We start from the raw sequence: 19,090 nt of genomic DNA, 5'->3' as shown, positions 1-19,090 counted from the left end.
AATATTATATATATGGGGAAAGAGAGAGCACGCATTTGCTTATAGTAGAATGCTTAATGCCAGTTGTTAAATGTAGAAAGAGTGCTGGAGTTGGAAAAATACTCACTTTTGCAACCCTCAGTAAAGGTTGACTCAGGCACGCATCATCAATGAATGTTAAATGTAGGGGACAAATTTTTATTTCCTTATTAGCTTCAAGGGGAAAGAAGTAGCTAAATGAAGAAATCAGGTAATACCTTGATTGGATAGTCAAAATTAAGGTCACAACCATTCTGCTTTTGATATGGCCAAGTAAGCTGTCAGATCAGCCTCCTTACAGGTAACTAAAAACGCTGGACAGAATTCAAAAAACCACAAGCTAAAGACAGTGGAGAGCGACCCAAAGCAAGCAAATTCTGGAGGGGAGTCGGCACTTGGAACAGGGTGCATTTCCTATTTTTACTGCTTTTAGTAGTCAGCCCCCTGTGGGACAGCTAAAGCTCTGATAGAAAACTCAATCTTTCTAGACTGAAGAACCAGAGGACAGAGTTCAGGAGTTTCAGTGGTTACAGCACTGAAAATAAGGGAGAATCCTAGAAAGAAGAGAAACTCACCCCCAAATTCTGTATATGAACTGCCTCGGTCTCTAGCTGACCCTGAACCATGCTTTCATGGGCAGACTCCAGGTAACTCAACTGAAGATAATTATGAACTAAACTGAACTGGCTGCAGTGGCTCATGCCTGTAATCCCAGGACTTTGGGAGGCCAAGGTGGGTGAATGGGTTAAGCCCAGGAGTTTGAGACCAGCCTGGTCAACATGGCAAGACGTTTTTTCTCCAACAAATACAAAAATTAGCTGGGTGTGGTGACCTGCGCTTGTAGTCCCAGCTACTTAGGAGACTAAGGTGGGGGAGGGTAGCTTGAGCCCAGGACAGGGAGGTTGCAGTGAGCCAACGAACCACACTCCAGACTGGGCAACAGAGGGAGGCCCTGTCTCAAAAACAAACAAAAAACACACGCGCACACACACAAAATTAAACTGAAAATTGAGCAGCAACCCAAAAGACAGTTTGCAGTTTTAATCCAACCAAGTTGCTTAAAGCAAAACAAACAAAAAAGTCACTCTTTGGAGGAATATAACAAAATCTGACTATCCACGAGATAATGTTGGCAATGTCCAGGATATAATTCAAAATTAACACCACCAGTGAGCAGCAGATGTACATCCTGCACCTCTAGATGTGATACCCTGAGAAGCATCATCACCTTTATAACAGTTCATCCAGGAACCCATAGTCTAAGGACATACACACAAAAGTTTTTTATTACTAAAAAAACGAAGAGAATATATTATCCAAAAATGGCAATATCATAAAAGTCAAAGGGAGAGGAAATGTTCCAGATGAAAAGAGACTAAAGAGTTACAACGCAGTGAAATGTGTGATTCTCTACCGGAGCCTTCCTGGAAAGGAAACATGCCCTGAAGTAAGTACGTTATTGAGCAGTTGACAAAATTACAATATGCAAGAAAATTAGAAAAGGTGTCAATGTTGATAACTGTACTGTGATTATGTAAGAAAGTATCTTTTCTCTTAGAAAATACACATTGAAGTATCTGGGGATAAAGGGTTATTGATGTGTTTGTGCTACTTTTAAATGTTACAGAAAAAGAATGTGTGTGTGTACAGAGAGCATGAGTATAAATGATGAAGCAAATGGGGCAAAATGTTAGTCAGTAGGTCCATCTGAGAAAAGGATGTATGGATTTTTTTACAACTATTCTTGCAACTTTACTGAAGGTTTAAAATTATTTCCAAATTAGGGTTTAAACAAATTATGGGATTGAGCTTAAAACAAAACAAAATAATTTTGGTCTAGAAGGATTTTTAATCTCCTTGTATTTACTATGTGTTAATTTTTTTTCTCATAGAGATATTTTTTAATAAAATCTTATCTTGGAAAGTTGATGTAGGAATAAGTGGTTTTATTCATATGCCTTATTCCAAACAGCAAATGAGAAGCACCGTTGGGTGGTATTGGACTCTGGCTGTATTATATAGTTGGCCACACTGGGCTCCAAGACATGTTTCTTGTGATTCTTGCCAGTTTCAATTTGAAGTAGGCGGGGTGTGGTGACTCACACCTGTAATCCCAAGCGATTTGGGAGGCCAAGACGGGAAGATTGCTTCAGCCCAGTAGTTTGAGACCAGCCTGGACACAAAGCAAGACCCCGTCTCTACAAAAATCTTAAAAATTAGCTGGGCATGGTGGCATGTGCCTGTAATCCCAGTTACTTGGGAGGCTGAGATGGGAGGATTGCTTGAGCCCAAGAATTCAAGACTGCAGTGAACTATGATTGTGCCACTGTACTTCAGCCTGGGTGACAGATGAAGACCCTGTGTCTTAAAAAAAGGGAGAGAAAGAGAAACAAGGATGGTCGAATTTCACACTGGTGAACCTATAGTTGAGGGAGTTTTGTAAGTTTCTCCTACCTGACCTTATTCATGGTCAGGACAGTGTTGTGAGTTCAAGAACAGAGTAACTGCAGAAGTTAATGACCTTTTCTGTGTTTTCTGATCCTGGGAAGGGGTGAGTGGCTCTAGTTTCCCTCTGACATCCTGGTTGTGTGTGTGTGTGTGTGTGTGTGTACATGTGTGAATGTTTGCTTATGTGAGAAAGGAAGGAGACGCTCACACCTGTAATCCCAGGACTGGGAGGCCAAGGCCGGTGGATCATGAGGTCCGGAGTTTGAGACCAGCCTGGCCAACATGGTGAAACCCTGTCTCTACTAAAAATACAAAAAAGGCCGGGCGCGGTGGCTCAAGCCTGTAATCCTAGCACTTTGGGAGGCCGAGACGGGCGGATCACGAGGTCAGGAGATCGAGACCATCCTGGCTAACACAGTGAAACCCCGTCTCTACTAAAAAATACAAAAAACTAGCCGGGCGAGGTGGCGGGCACCTGTAGTCCCAGCTACTCGGGAGGCTGAGGCAGGAGAATGGCGTGAACCCGGCAGCCGGAGCTTGCAGTGAGCTGAGATCCGGCCACAGTACTCCAGCCTGGGCGACAGAGTGAGACTCCGCCTCATAAAAAAAAAAAAAAAATACAAAAAAAAGTTAGCTGGGCCTGGTGGCGGATGCCTGTAATCCCAGCTACTTGGGAGACTGAGGCAAGGAGAATCACCTGAACCTGGGAGGCAGAGGTTGCAATGAGCCGAAATCGCGCCACTGCACTCCAGCCCGGGTGACAATGCAAGATTCCATCTCAAAAAAAAGAAGGAAGGAAGAAAGGAAGGAAGAGGACTGAGCTGGTACAAAGCCAGCCTTCTCTCAGGGTATCTTTCTTCCATACCATCTGTACTTTCTCAGAATCCTTGATCTGCCAAAGAGAAATGTGGAAAATAATGAAATGGCCACTTCACTTCTATGTGTTTTGAAACATGTATGTAAATGTAAACATGTTATATATGTAAAATAAAATTTTTCCTCCTCAGTAAGTTGAAAGAAATTTCCATTTAACAAATGATTTTTGAAAAAAAAACACCTGATTCTAAAGATATATATGGTGATTGGCAGGCCAGGCACAATGGTGCAGGCCTGTAATCCCAGCACTTTGGGAAGCCAAAGTGGGAAGATGGCTTGAGGTCAGGAGTTTGAGACCAGCCTGGACAACACAGCGAGACCCATCTCTACAAAAAAGTATTTTAAAAATTAGCCAGGCGTAGTGGCACTTGCCTGTAGTCACAGCTACTCAGGTGACTGAGATGGGAGGGAGAATCACTTCAGTTCGAGGCTGCAGTAAGCTATGATCACACCATGTCACTCCAGCCTGGGCAACAGAGCAAGACTCTGTCTCTAAAAAAGTAAAATGTGTGGGCCCGATAGTGCCCTGTAATCCTATACAGAGAATTAAATGTAGCTTGTGTTCCTTTATCCTTCTTCCTATTTTATCTCTGAAGTCATTGTTTTTGCTGGCTTTCATGTGTGTGATGACCTGGTTTTACCTATTTTCTGCAGAGTTTTATGTATTACAATATGTCAACAAAAGCATATTTATTAAATTTATGCTAAATGATGGTCTTTATAGGTTTATAAAAGCTTTCTAATTTTAAAGCCTCTAATTGTTTAAGATCCTAAGTGTAACTGGATGATAAGGTTTTGTATAAAGAAAAGGCCAGAGCCAGCTTGCACACAGTGTAATTTGACTGTTCCTTCCAGTTCAGGGTAACATTGAGCTATTTGCTGGCTCAGAGTGATTAGGGTCTTTAGCTTCTCTTCTTTGCAGTGTTTTAATAAGAAAATATCATTTATTAATAAGAGGTAATATGTCACTTTACTTGTGTACTTTTTCCATTGTAAAGCCCTTCCTTTTGTGTGCTGAACTCCTAAGAAGATTAAATCCCCTGTAACTTACTTGACTGATGTTCATCTGTCATTTTGCCTGGCATTCTGATGTCTGCATCTTTTAACTTTATTTACTTATGTGTTTCCTATAATAGCAGTAACATCTTTATTTAATACACACAAATACTTTTCTCACTCTTCAGCAAGGATTTATTAAGTAACTATTGGGTGCCTAGTGCTGTGCTACATTCTGTCAGACATGTTAAAGGAAAAGAGAGGTAGAAAATTTAATGCTTTAGCGTTTACAGTCCATCTGGGGATATAAAACATTTAAGTGAAAATGGTTTTCTATATCTGAGGTGGTAATATAGAAGAACCTTTGAAGTAGCATGTGGAGACTGCCCGCATAGATCACTAGGTCTAGGCAAGGGGAGAGTTGCTTTAAGCTGGAATCAGTTTTTTTAATTTATTTTTTATTTTTATTTTGAATTTGTCTTGAGACAAGGTCTTGCTCTGTCACCCAGTCTGGAGTCCAGTGGCATGAGCATAACATGTTACAGCCTTAAACTCCTAGGCACAAGTGATCCTTCCGCCTTAACCTCCTAGATACCTGGGACTACAGGCATGCACCACCACACTTGGCTAAATTTTAAAAATTTTGTAGAGATAGGGTCTTGTGATTTTGCCAGGCTGGTCTCAAACTCCTGGCCTCAAGAGATCCTCCTACCTCAACTTCCCAAGCTGCTGAGATTACAGGTATGAGCCACCATGCTTAGTCTTCAATTTTTTATTCTTTCTTGAGGTTCTGTAGTTAGACTTTGAATGATGTCCAAGTTTTAGGTTAACAAGCTGGTAAGTTCAGTATGTGCCAAGAATTACAGGTGAGGAGACTTGGGGAAAGGAGAATAAGAATATTTTGTTTGATGGTGTTAAGCAAACTGGTTTAACTAGACTGGACGTTGAGAAATAAGTTGGAACTAGTTGATAAAGGGCTTAGGAACCTACCTAATATAGCAGTTTGCCCTGAATTTGAAAAGCAGCAGATTCTTAACTGGTAACTGACACATCAGAAAGATGGTGAGTTTTTTTGTTTGTTTGTTTTTGAGTCAGAGTTTCACTCTTGTTGCCCAGGCTGGAGGGCAATGGCATGATCTCGGCTCACTGCAACCTCTGCCTCCTGGGTTCAAGCAATTCTCCTGCCTCAGCCTCCCAAGTAGCTGACATTACAGGCTCCTGCCACCACACTCAGCTAATTTTTGTATTTTTTAGTAGAACCAACATGGGGTTTCACCATGTTGGTCAGGCTGGTCTCAAACTCCTGACCTCAGGTGGTCCACCCGCCTCAGCCTCCTCAAGTGCTGGGATTACAGGTGTGAGCCACTGCGCCCGGCCAAGGGTGGTGTTTTCAAAAGATGAGTCTGACACAGATGTGTAGGATGAATTACATTAGGGAAAAATGAGAGTAGAGAACCTGTTGCTAATTTAGGTTTGAGTGATGAAAATTTAGGTTAGGGTGATGGCAATACAAATGTGACAGATGTTAGAATGAAGATAAAGTTGCAGGATGCCAGGGAAGAGATAAACAATGACAGTTAGATAGGTCTGGAAAGAGATGATCAGAGGCCATAGAACACTTTCCTTGGAATAGTAGAGGAAGAGGATTAAGGAATAGGAGGAAGTTGGGGCTGTTGGGGGGTTACACATTTCAGTGATTTTTCTGTTAAGGCTGAGTCAGATGAAGAGTTCCCTCTTAGCCACCTCTTCAGGACAGGGAAATGTAAGGGTTTGAAGCAGAAAGAAAAAAGATAGTGGCTCAGTGCGGTGGCTCACGCTTATAATCTCAACACTTTGGGAGGGTGAAGCGGGCAGATCATTGGAGGTCAGGAGTTCGAGACCAGCCTGGCCAACGTTAGTGAAACCCCGTCTCTACTAAAAATACAAAAAATTAGCTGGGCGTGGTGGTGCCTGCCTGTAATCCCAGCTACTGGGGAGGCTGAGGCAGGAGAATCATTGGAGATGATTCAGGAGGTGGAGGGTTGCAGTGAGCTGTGATCAAACCACTGTACTCCATCCAGCCTGGGTGACAGAGTGAGACTCCATCTTAAAAAAAAAAAAAAAAAGTTAGAAAAAAGATAGCAGTGAGGAAAATAATATTCTACTTTAAGAGCTTTCACTTTCTGTTCTGGAGGTGAAATTCTTTCACCTCCAGACCAATGTTTGAACAGTTTCTGTCTCACATAGCTTAACGCTGTCTTTCTCATTTTCGCTTTAGATCCAGAAGCAGCAAGATCTAGCAATTCCAAAATCACCACCACGCTGGGTCTGGTCGTCCATGCTGCAGGTAGGGTTGGATTGCAGTGGAACTTCTTTGTTTTCTAAACACTAAGGTCACACAGGGGAGACCTTAGTGTTTATATTTCAGGGACTGTCCTCATTGCTCTTGGACTGGCCTTTGAGGAAAGCATTTCTTAATGAAGTCCTCTGACACAAGCACAAGCCTGGTGTGCTCAAGTGTCACGGGTTTGCAAGCTAAGAATGGTGTCTATACTTTTTAATGGTTTAAAAAAAAAAAAAAGAGGAACATACTGTAGCACTTGAGAATTATATAATTCAAATTAAGGAAGTTTTATTGGAACACAGCCTTGCCCATGTTATTTGTGTATTGTCTGTGACAATGAATTCGATTAGGGAAAAATGAGAGTAGGGAACCTATTGCTAATTTAGTTTTGTTTGAGTGATGAAAATTTAGATTAGGGTGATGGCAGTAAAAAATGGAGAAAGGCAAATGTGACTGATGTTAGAATGAAGATAAAGTTGCAGGAAGCCGAGGAAGAGATAGACAATGACAATTATCCATCCCTTTGTTTTTGTGCAACAGTGGCAGAATTGAACAGTTGCAAGAGACCAAATAACTGCAAAGCCTGAAATATATACTGTCTAGCTCTTAAGAAAAAGTTTGCTCTTTTCATTCTTGGCTCTAGAATGTCATCTGTAAAAGAGCCATGGCGCTTTTGTCCTGAACAGCTCTGTTACCTGTTTATACACAAAGCACTGTTTAAGCAGAAGTGGTATGCGGTGGAATGCAGAGGTCTCAGCATGGCTGACAGAGTACACCTTAGAATCATAACCCAAACCTAGTCCTAGTAATAGAATTCTGTCAGTGGCAAAGAAAGGCGTGTGAAAGGTGGTACACTGTTACCTGGCCCTTTCTAAGTGTAATATTCTTTTCTAACAAATTTCATTCATTCAACCAGCGTTTACTCATTGTGTAGTAATCATCTATATAGAGTTCTAATATCTTTATTTTCTTTGTTTCTTTGTTTCTTTTTCTTTCGTTCTTCCTTTCTTTCCTTTCTTCCTTTTCCTTTTCCTTTCCTTTCCCGTCCCATCCCTTCCCTTCCCTTCTCCTTCCCTTTTCTCTTTTCCTTCTTCTTTTCTTTTCTCCTTCCCTCCCTCTCTTCCTCCCTTCCTTCCTTCCTTCCTTCCTTCCTTCCTTCCTTCCTTCCTTCCTTCCTTCCTTCCTTCCTTCCTTCCTGTCTTTCTGTCTGTCTGTCTGTCTTTCTTGTCTGTCTCACTCTGTCGCCCAGGAGTGCGGTGGCGCGATCTCGGCTCACTGCAAGCTCCGCCTCCTGGGTTTAAGCAATCCTCCTGCCTCAGCCTGCCTTGTAGCTGAGACCATTGTCTTGCTTTACCTATAAGATTAAGAGTTGCTTCCTTTGAAATTCTTCTTTGGTATTTCCCTTGTTACAATTTGATTAACTGATCAATGGATTTTTGATTAGTTGGAAAATTGAATGTCAGTTTTCTAATAACAACAACAACCGAAATAACTAACACTGAATATACTCTGGGCCAGATGCTAAGCTGTTTACCTAAGTTATCTCATTTAATCCTCATGAAAACCCTAAGAAATACATACTTTATTGAACACATTATTTAAAGATAAGGCTGGCGTTTAGAAAGGTTAAGTAACCTTACTAGATGCAGCTGGACCTGACTATAAAGCTCACACACTCAACCACTACACTGTTATTGTTGTTGTTGTTTATAGTATTTTATATTTCCTTGTTTCCAAATATAGCTGATGGTGTTGCTTTGGGAGCAGCAGCGTCTACTTCACAGACTAGTGTCCAGTTAATTGTGTTTGTGGCAATCATGCTACATAAGGTGAGCAAAATTTTGGTGTAAGGTTTGGTACTGAGTGTATTCATAATTAAAATTTCTCATGGTTGTTGTGTTTTTTCTGGAATGGGAACATTTTCTTCATTTCATAATTGCTATTCATTTTGGAGAATTGAATAAATCTGTTCATAGCTTCTTGTTCCCATTTTCTTAAGCATTTACTTGAGGGTTTTTTTTGTGTGTAGTCATATACACCAACTGTCAAATTCTCCTCAGACTTTTATATTTCATAGTAATAATTTCTGTTCAAAAGTATTTTTCTTTTCTTGACTGTTTCTCTTTTTTACTATCCAAGAAACACACAAATAGGATATTTTGTTGGCTTAGAACATTAATTCCTAAGAGGCATAGCTCAGCGTTGGTACTCTGCCTGGTTTTGTTTTTTGTTTTTTTTTGTGGGTTTTTTTGTTTTTTGTTTTTGCGATGGAGTTTTGCTCTTGTCGCCCAGGCTGGAGTGCAATGGCATGATCTCGGCTCACTGCATCCTCTGCCTCTTGGGTTCAAGTGATTCTCCTGTCTCAGCCTTCCAAGTAGCTGGGATTACAGGTGTCCACCATCACACATTTTGGTATTTTTAGTAGAAGCGGGGTTTCACCATGTTGGCTAGGCTGGTCTCGATCTCCTGACCTTAGGTGATCTGCCCACCTCGACCTCCCAAGGTGCTAGGATTACAGGCGTGAGCCACTGTGCCTGGCCTTTTGTGAGTTTTTCTTTGTATGAGAACTCATAGTCAAATGGCATATATTTCTTGATATAGAAGCAATCCATACTTCTAGAGTGATAATAAGAGATGATTTTTTATTTCCAGGCACCAGCTGCTTTTGGACTGGTTTCCTTCTTGATGCATGCTGGCTTAGAGCGGAATCGAATCAGAAAGCACTTGCTGGTCTTTTCACTGGCCGCGCCAGTTATGTCCATGGTGACATACTTAGGACTGAGTAAGGTAAGCTAATCTATTCCCAGCTATCTAAACAAGTGTCTTGTGATGTCTTAGAACTTATGGTTTCTTAGATTGAATTTTTCCAATACATTACTCTCTCAAACTAAAGATAGAATTAGGAGTAAAAACTGTACAGGGTAAATATCTTAATTCCAATTTGTTCTCTTTGTAAATTTAGCATTTTCTTATTCATTTGGTTTGAAAACTTCTTCCCTGTTAATCAATTCCAAGAATATTTGCATAAATATGATAGTCCTTCAATATTTAAAATAGTATAACTTAACCAGCCATGCTAGTTTCATTTGACAGATATCTAATAAGTTAAATCTGTCCATATTTAATGTGAGGTAGACACATGAAACATGAGTAACAAGCACTGTAGCAGCTTTGAGAAGAGCAGCAGCTGGGCAGAGATTGCTGTCAAAAGTTTAAAAAACTGACATTGATTACTGAAGTGATAGAGTAATCTGTTAAAGGGAACAACATACTGCTCACTGAAAGAAGAAAAGGCTCTTCAGGTAAATGGAAAGGGTTTTTATAACACACTGTTAGCAACCAAGATCAACAAACCCTTGCTTAACAGGAACTTAGCCATTCTTGGTCTCATTTTTCACATGTTCCTCTTCTCCCAGCTCTCATGTCCCCAGATAGCAACTGTACAGTACTTTCAATTGAATACTTTGTACTGAACATAGCTTCATACCTGAGGGAACATGTGCTCTTCCGTCTCCAAGCTGGACCTTTCCATGCTTTATAATCCTGTCTGGGCTGTAGTTCTTAGCAACAACCCTCCACATTTTGCCCAAATGTCAACTGGCAAGCAACTGGAGGAAAATCTTAGAAACAAGCTGACTCAGGGCTAGTTGATGGGAACTGCTTTCCCCAACACCCTCTCTAAAGGTCGTTGATTCTTCTGAGTGTCAGTCAATTCAGTATTTGGCAGTAAAACCCATATTAATAGGAACATGTGAAAAATGAGATAAAAAATGGCTAAGTTCCTGTTAAGCAAGGGTTTGTTGATCTTAGTTGCTAACAGTGTGTTATAAAAACCCTTTCCACTGGGCGCGGTGGCTCATGCCTCTAATCCTGGTGCTTTGGGAGGCCGAGGCGGGTGGATCACGAGGTCAGGAGATCGAGACTATCCTGGCTACCCCGTCTCTACTAAAAATACAAAAAATGAGCCAGGTGTGGTGGCGGGCGCCTATAGTCCCAGCTACTTGGGAGGCTGAGGCAGGAGAGTGGCATGAACCCGGGAGGCAGAGCTTGCAGTGAGCTGAGATCGCGCCACTGCACTCCAGCCTGGGCGACAGAGCAAGACTCCGTCTCAAAAACAACAACAACAACAAAAACAAACCCTTTCCATTTACCTGAAGAGCCTTCTCTTCTTTCAGTGAGCACTATGTTGTTCCCTTTAACAGATTACTCAATTACTTCAATAATCAATGTCAGTTTTTTTAACTTTTGACAGGAAGATACTGATAATTCTAGAGACATGGAGTTACTTGCTGCATCTATGGCGTGTCCTTTTCTTAAAATTTTAATTAATTGTCTTAGTTTATAAGTCTACTTTTTTAATAGAAAAGGTTGAAATTAGTTTTATAAAGATTAGCTTATGAGATATACATATATATATATGTGTGTGTGTGTGTGTGTGTGTGTGTGTGTATTTTTTTTTTTTTTTTGAGATGGAGTCATGCCCAGGCTGGAGTGCAGTGGTATGATCTTGATCTTGACTCACTGCAACCTCTGCCTCCCAAGTTTAGACGATTCTCCTGCCCCAGCTTCCCGAGTAGCTGGGATTACAGGTGCCTGCCACCACACCCAGCTAATTTTTGTATTTTTAGTAGAGGCGGGGGTTTCACCATGTTGTCCAGGCTGGTCTCGAACTCCTGACCTCATGATCTGCCCACCTTGGCCTCCCAAAGTGCTGGGATTACAGGCATGAGCCACTGTGCCTGGCCACTTATGAGATATTTCTAAGCTCTATGAGGGCAACTACTGCATCTTGATTACCACTGTATCTCAAGCACCTGGTGCAAAGCCTGGTACATAGATGATGCTTGTTAAATATTAGTAGAATAAATACATTCATATCTGAAATTTAATATCTGCAATAATATGTTGTCGATTCTATCTCAAGAATAATACAAGCCAAACCTGTTGAACCAGCACTTAAAGTTCGTTTTATAAAGCAGTCGTGAGCCAGGAGCAGTGGCACACATCTGTAGTCTCACCTACTTGGGAAGCTGAGACAGGAGGATTGCTTGAGCCTGGGAGCTGCAGGCTGTAATGTGTTATGATTGTGCCTGTGAATAGCCACTCAACTCCAGCCTGGGCAACATAGCAAGACCTCATCTCTAAAGACAGATACAGTCGATGAATGGATGGACAGAATGATGGAACTGTGGTGAATATAGTTAATAATAGTGTGTGGTACATTTCAAAATTGCTAAGAGTAAATTGCAGATGTTCTCACCACAAAAAATGATAAATATTTGAGATGACAGATGTTAGTTTTATTTAATTATTCCACATTTTATTCATGAATTGTAATGTCACTTTATACCCTATAAATATATATAATTATGAATGTTGATTTACAATACATTTTTTAAAAAATCAATGCGTACGTCACTGATATTCTTAAACCCTTATTTGGAAGCTTCCCATGAAGAGCTTAAAATTGCTCTGTTCTCTAGATGTCCCCAGTGTCCTAGACAGCACCAGTTAAGAATAGTGAGTGCTTTTTAATTGGGACTTCTTCCTGACCCTGAATTTTACTTGACTTAGTTTTTCCTCTTTCTCTCTTCTAATTCACAGAGCAGTAAAGAAGCCCTTTCCGAGGTGAACGCCACGGGAATGGCCATGCTTTTCTCTGCTGGGACATTTCTTTACGTTGCCACAGTACATGTCCTCCCTGAGGTGGGCGGAATAGGGCACAGCCACAAACCTGATGCCACGGGAGGGAGAGGCCTCAGCCGCCTGGAGGTGGCAGCCCTGGTTCTGGGTTGCCTCATCCCCCTCATCCTGTCAGTAGGACACCAGCATTAAATGTTCAAGGTCCAGCCTCGGTCCAGGGCCGTTTGCCATCCAGTGAGAACAGCCGGCACGTGACAGCTACTCACTTCCTCAGTCTCTTGTCTCGCCTTGCGCATCTCCACATGTATTCCTAGAGTCCAGAGGGAGGTGAGGTTAAAACCTGAGTAATGGAAAAGCTTTTGGAGTAGAAACACATTGCAGTTAGCTATAGACATCCCATTGTGTTATCTTTTAAAAGGCCCCTAACATTTTGAGTTTTAATGTTTCTCTTAACCCTATTCTCAGGGAAGATAGAATTTAGTTTTAAAGAAAAGAGGAGAACTTCATACTCACAATGAAACAGTAATTATGAAAATACAGTGTTCTGTAATTTAGCTATGTCTCTGTCTTCTTAGTTTAGAGGCTCTGCCACTTTATTCATTGATTTTTAACATGGTTCCCACCATGTAAGACTGGTGCTTTAGCATCTATGCCACATGCCTTGATGGAAGGTCATAGCACCCACTCACTTAGATGCTAAAGGTGATTATAGTTAATTTGGGATTAGGGTCAGGAAAATTATAGCAAGATACATTGAAAGCTCACTTTATACTCAAAAGAGATATCAATTGAAAGGGGCCGGGCGCGGTGGCTCAAGCCTGTAATCCCAGCACTTTGGGAGGCCGAGACGGGCGGATCACAAGGTCAGGAGATCGAGACCATCCTGGCTAACACGGTGAAACCCCGTCTCTACTAAAAAAATACAAAAACTAGCCGGGCGACGTGGCGGGCGCCTGTAGTCCCAGCTACGCGGGAGGCTGAGGCAGGAGAATGGCATAAACCCGAGAGGCGGAGCTTGCAGTGAGCTGAGATCCGGCCACTGCACTCCAGCCTAGGCGACAGAGCAAGACTCCGTCTCAAAAAAAAGAAAAAAAAAAAATTATGTTCTAAATTAAGAGAGTCTAAAGAGATGAAATAATCAAATCCAGTGCATGAACCTGGATTGGAGGTTCCTTTTTGATTGAACCAGATCAGAAATTTGAAAGTTCAAAAAACATGTTGAGGATGACAGCTGCACAGTTCTGTCAACCTACCAAAAACTCTTGAATTGTACACTTAACAAATGGAAACTCAACATTAAGGGCACATTCCTCCACAAAACTGCCCTCAGACACCAGCAGCAAGTTCCGGAGTCCCCAGGCCATCCTTACTTCTGACTAGCTGGCTGCAAATTTGGAGTTTCCCACAGCCACTCTCTGCTCAGTAATTTGCTAGAACAACTCACAGAACTCCAGAAAAAGCTATGTTATGATTGCAGTTCTATTATAGCAAAAAGGACAAACCAGAAACAAAAGAAGAGGTACCTGGGGCAAAGTCTGGGAGGGTTCCAAATGTGAAGCTTCCCTCATTCTCAGGGACACGTTGCCCTCCCAGGGTCAAAGCATGGCAATACTCTGACCAGGGACGTCTCCTGAGCTTTGGTATCAAGAGTTTTTATTGAGGCTTCGTTATTTAGGCATGATTGAATCACTGGCTATGTGGTTGAACTCACCCTCTAGCCCCCTTTTCCTTCCTGGAAGTTGGACTGGTATCACATGACTCAAAAGCCCCAACTCTAACTACATGGTTGGCTTTTCCGTGTGGCCAGCTCCCAGCCTGAGTCTCTTGCAAACATAAACTATCCAGGGGTCCTCCATGCGTCACTGTGTTAGCAGAAACTATCAAGTGGGATCCCAGGGGTCCACCATGAATAATGAATACTCCTGTCACTCAGGAAATTCCAAAGGATTAGAGGTTACTTCCCAGAAACCAAAGACAAAGGCTGCCTAATTCTTTACTACACAGATGGTCAGAGCTGGACACTTTTAAGGTGAAACCTGACCGGGTGTGGTGGTTCATGCCTGTAATCCCAGCACTTTGGGAGGCCGAGGTGGGTGGATCACTTGAGGCCAGGAGTTCAAGACCAGCTTGGCCAACATGGGCAAATCTCTGTCTCTACTAAAAATACAAAAATTGGCCAGGAGTGGTGGTGCACACCTGTAATGCCAGCTACTCAGGTGGCTGAGGCAAGAGAATTACTTGAGCCTGGGAGGCAGAGGTTGCAGTGAGCTGAGATCGCGCCACTGCACTCCAGCCTGGGGGACAGAGCAAGACTCCGTCTCAAAAAAAAAAAAAAATGAAAGGGGATGTCTAGAGGGACTTAAACAGCTCCTTTGGCACGTGCCTCTCTGAATCCAGCCTGCCATTCCATCAAATGGAGCCGGAGAGGTGGAAGTAGCTTCTAAAGAGGTGACTGGTATTTTGTAGCATTCCTTTTCAAGTTCTCCTTTGCAGAATACCTGTCTTCACATTCTTAGAGAGGAGCCAAGTTCTAGTAGCTTCAGTTCTAGGCTTTCCTTCAAGAACAGTCAGATCACAAAGTATCTTTGGAAATTAAGGGATATTAAATTTTAAGTGATTTTTGGATGGTTATTGATATCTTTGTAGTAGCCTTTTTTAAAAGACTACCAAAATGTATGTTTGTCCTTTTTTTTTTTTTTTTTTTGGTATTACTCTTAGCAGATCAGCAGTCCCTCTAGGAACCTAAATACTAGTTCAGGTTAGGGGACACTGTGTCTTCTCACATAACCACCTGTAGCAAGATGGATCATAAATGAGAAGTGTTTGCCTATTGATTTAAAGCTCATTGGAATCATGTCTCTTGTCTCTTCGTCTTTTCCATGCTTTTCTCCTAACTTTTCTCTCTAGCCTTTCCTCCCCACAATTTGCTGCTTACTGCTGGTGTTAATATTTGTGTGAGGACAACCACTTCTCGAACTGTTATAATGAAGATAATAATATCTTTATTCTTTATCCCCTTCAAAGAAGTTACCTTTGTGTCAAATGCCACTTTGTTAAGCCCTTCAAATACCACCTCCTCTTGTGTGAATTGACACAATCACTAATATTCTGGTAATTTAAACAATTGAGATAGCAAAAGTGTTTAACAAACTAGGATAATTTTTTTTCATATTTGCCAAAATTTGTGTAAACCCTGTCTTGTTAAATAAGTGTATGATATTATATTATTAATTTATTTTTACTTTCTGTACCATTTCAAAACACATTACACTAAGGGGGAACCAAGACTAGTTTCTTCAGGGCAGTGGACGTAGTAGTTTGTAAAAACGTTTTGTATGACGCATAAGCCAGCATGCCCATGATTTATTTCCTTCATGAATTTGTCCCTGGATCAGCAGCTGTGGAAATAAAGCTTGTGAGCCCTCTGCTGGCCACAGTGAGGAAAGTAGCACAAATAGGATACAGTTATATGTAGTCACTGGCAACAATTGCATACAATTTTACCACGAAGAGAAGGTATAGTATGGAAAGTCCAGATGACTTCCTTGATTGGATGTTAACAGATGACTTGTGAGAGACTTGAGGTTTCATCTGGTCCTTCAGAACTATGTGGTTGCCTAGATTCTCTCTGGAGACTGACTTTGTCAAATAAATAGCAGATTGTAGTGTCTGGTTTGGTTTGGACAGTAGTGCTTTCTATCATATTGTTGTGTGCAATGGTCAGTAATTTGTTCTACTGGCCAAAGCCTCTTTCAGCAGTGCCTTGCCATCATACTTAAAAGTTTGGCTAGTATATCTTGCTGGATGGAGCCTTGACCTCTGGCAAGGATTGAACCATCTGACTTCCAAATTTGCCTTCCCCTCTGGACCTCACTATTAACAAGCAAACCTTTCAGGGTCCTCTTAGCTCTCAGAAGCTATGTATGGGCTTTCCCAGATTTTACAGCTGCTGCCTCGAGAACTACTCATTTCTCTCCTGGTCAGCAGGCAGAAATAGCCATACTAATCTCATAGGGCTCAAATGCATCTTCAGGCAGCAGGGAACCAAGCAGCATGGCACAGGCCTTCTTCACTGGAGGAAGAGCTTGCTGATGTGGTGGGCAGTGTTCCAGGAGAGGCCGTGTCCATGTTCACTTCTTGGCACATTTCAGTTCCATTTTCCTCTTGTTTAAAACTGCCTCTTTAGATGTGGATGCCTTAATGCTGTAACACATTTGAAAACATTGGCAATACTTAAGTTGCTGCTGTGATTACAGGTGGAATTATTGGCTACCAAAGAGATGCAATTGATGATGAAAAGCATGATTCTTCCTTCCATATAACCAAAGTTAATCTTAATTGCAATTTGACTCCCTTTCCTTGGTAGAGATAGACTTTCTTCAGATTCCAAGTACTCTTAAATGGCAGATTAAGTTAAAGAATACTACTGCTCCATTCCCCTCACTTATTCTCCAGTTAATTGCTTGTCAGTTCTCATTTCACGAAAGCAGTGATGTTCCAGGTTTGATTCAGTTTTCCTGTGCGCACTGTTGCCAACATTTTTTTTTTTAAGCAAAGATTCTGCACTGGAACGTAGATAGTTGGAAACAGTACTACCTACAGAGGCTATGTGTTTTCTCTTTCTCCCCCCTTTCACCTCTTTCTTTCCCAATTCAGAACAGCCGAGTGAGCCCTGTTCTGGTATTTTGAATCACTAGAGAAAAGAAAGGGAGTGGCTGTTTTGAGTTGTCCTTTCTTTGCAGAAAGGAGAAAATGTGTTTTTTACCAGCCTACTTCTAAGTGTCACTGCCTGGTTTTTCTCTTTTTCAAGGATTAGAAGTAAGAGGACACACCAGCATCGGAGTGTATTAAGCCCCTGAAACACATGGTAGCTAGGGACTGAACACGGGAACTGTATGACAGCAGCACAGACCCCCAAAGAACCTTCCTGCCTTGTGGGCCCCTGAGCCCCTTGGGAGACTGAGAATAATGACCAGATTCATCCAGAACTGCAATGTTAAGTGAAAATCCTCTGTAGTTGTTCAACAGAGGAACCTTCCTTGCATTAGAAAATTTCAATACAGAATGGTCCACATCACCCAAAGTGCGCTGTTGGAGATGCTGTGAAATTAAAACCAGTGATATAACCTCTTTGTACCTGAGACATCTAGATTCACCTCAGGAGACCTGAAGGAAATGTGTGACTTGTGGGAAAGAACTAGACAACCATTTAGGAATTCTCTAGATATACTCAGCCTAACCCAGTGGCTTAACACAAGGAGACTGGCTTTGATCTTTTTTTCTTGTGGCATCTTCCAGCAAGTTTGAAGTCTCATGGGATAAGACTTCAGTTCCCCAGGTTCAGTAGCTGGAACAGCGATTTTAAATGTCCCTTTTTCTGGATCCCTTGTAAACATGAAATCATTCCATGGATGGCTGCCTTATGATTTTGTCTCTTTCCACTTTAATTGTGAATGGTTAAAAAAAAATGCTGTTTTCTGATATTAAATTTTTATTAGTGCATACGTTAATCTGAGTGGCTCATTACTTATCCTGTTGGCAGTTTGTTTGATGACCAGAATTGACCTATAGTTGAACATCAGAAAAGGGAATGAAAGGTTGTGATGGGCGGTAGAAAGATGTGCCTACCACAGGCATATCCTTTAGGGAAGGGAGGGAGAAAGGAGAGAGGGGAAATTAAGGACTTGATAGACCAGTCTGCCCTGAAAGACACAAATGCATTGATAATTTTTTTTGCCTTGCTGTTGTTAGCAAATATTATTTATGAAGGTAGCTCTCTCTACTCTCAGAAAAGAGAAACAGGCAACAGATCCAAACCACAGTGGATTCATTTCAAAGGGCAGAGTTGTTATATGAGTAGGTAGATGCTATGAACAACTGACCCTGGAAATCAAAGAGATTTGATTAGAAGTGTGACTTGTGAATTTGATGAATGTTTTTCTCCCTCTGTGGACTTATGTTTAGTCATTAGATTTCATTTAATACTGGTCCACTTTGTGCTGGTTTCCTATATGTATCACCTATATAGCTAGTTACCAAGATTGTGCTCAGGGCAGGTGTGGTGGCTCACGCCTGTAATCCCACCACTTTGGGAGGCCGAAGTGGGCAGATCACCTGAAGTCAGGAGTTTGAGACCACCCTGACCAGCATGGTGAAACCCCATCTCTACTAAAAATACAGAAATTAGCCAGGTGTGATAGGGGGTACGTGTAAATCCCAGCTACTCGGGAGGCTTCCCTGAGATCAGAATACACACGCACCTGCAATACACACCTGGGCTTAGCCAAAATAGCCACAAATCCTTTTCTGTTTGGTGTCATTTTTCTTTTATTTTTTTCCTGCTCACATTATCTGTTTTTTAATCTGGGTGCTGGTTACAGGGTTATAGCAGGTGAAAAAGTAGTGCACATGATTTGTGCTTTTTACCTTATGTAATAGCTCAATAAAAAGTCTTTAAAAATCAATGTCACCAGTTGTGATGGTTCACGCCTGTAATCCCAGCACTTTGAGCGGCTGAGGTGGGAGGATTGCTTGAGCTCAGGAGTTTGCGACCAGCCTGGGCAACATAGTGAGACCCCTATCTCTACAAAAAAAAATTTTTTTAATTAGCTGGTTGTGGTGATGCGCACCTGTGGTCCCAACTACTTGGGAAGCTGAGGTGGGAGGATTACTGGACCCCAGGAAGTCGAGGCTGCAATGAACTGTGATCGCACCACTGCACTCCAGCCTGGGCAACAGAAGTAAGCAAGACTCTGTCTCAAAAAAAAAAAGTCACTAATATTAAAA

At 41.7% G+C, this 19,090-nt stretch overlaps 1 protein-coding gene across 4 annotated transcripts in view; it reads left to right on the top strand.

Moving 5' to 3' along the window:
- SLC39A9 (solute carrier family 39, member 9) overlaps nucleotides 1-17,814 on the top strand; it is a 70,134-nt gene extending 52,320 nt beyond the window's left edge. For 2 of the 4 annotated variants that reach the window (XM_011949676.1, XM_011949677.1), the window contains 4 exons: nucleotides 6,596-6,664; nucleotides 8,405-8,490; nucleotides 9,314-9,448; nucleotides 12,266-13,070. In XM_011949676.1, the coding sequence (XP_011805066.1) occupies nucleotides 6,596-6,664; nucleotides 8,405-8,490; nucleotides 9,314-9,448; nucleotides 12,266-12,496 (521 nt within the window). In that variant the 3' untranslated portion in view covers nucleotides 12,497-13,070. Of the gene's footprint in view, nucleotides 1-6,595; nucleotides 6,665-8,404; nucleotides 8,491-9,313; nucleotides 9,449-12,265; nucleotides 13,071-17,114 lie in introns of those variants that run through there. The other 2 variants (XM_011949675.1, XM_011949674.1) reach the window with 2 other exon arrangements.
- The last annotated feature ends 1,276 nt before the right edge of the window (nucleotides 17,815-19,090 follow it).

This window comes from Colobus angolensis, unplaced genomic scaffold, assembly GCF_000951035.1.
Source record: "Colobus angolensis palliatus isolate OR3802 unplaced genomic scaffold, Cang.pa_1.0 Scaffold3, whole genome shotgun sequence".
Lineage (NCBI taxonomy): Eukaryota > Metazoa > Chordata > Mammalia > Primates > Cercopithecidae > Colobus > Colobus angolensis.
This window is presented reverse-complemented; position numbering and strand designations above follow the sequence as displayed.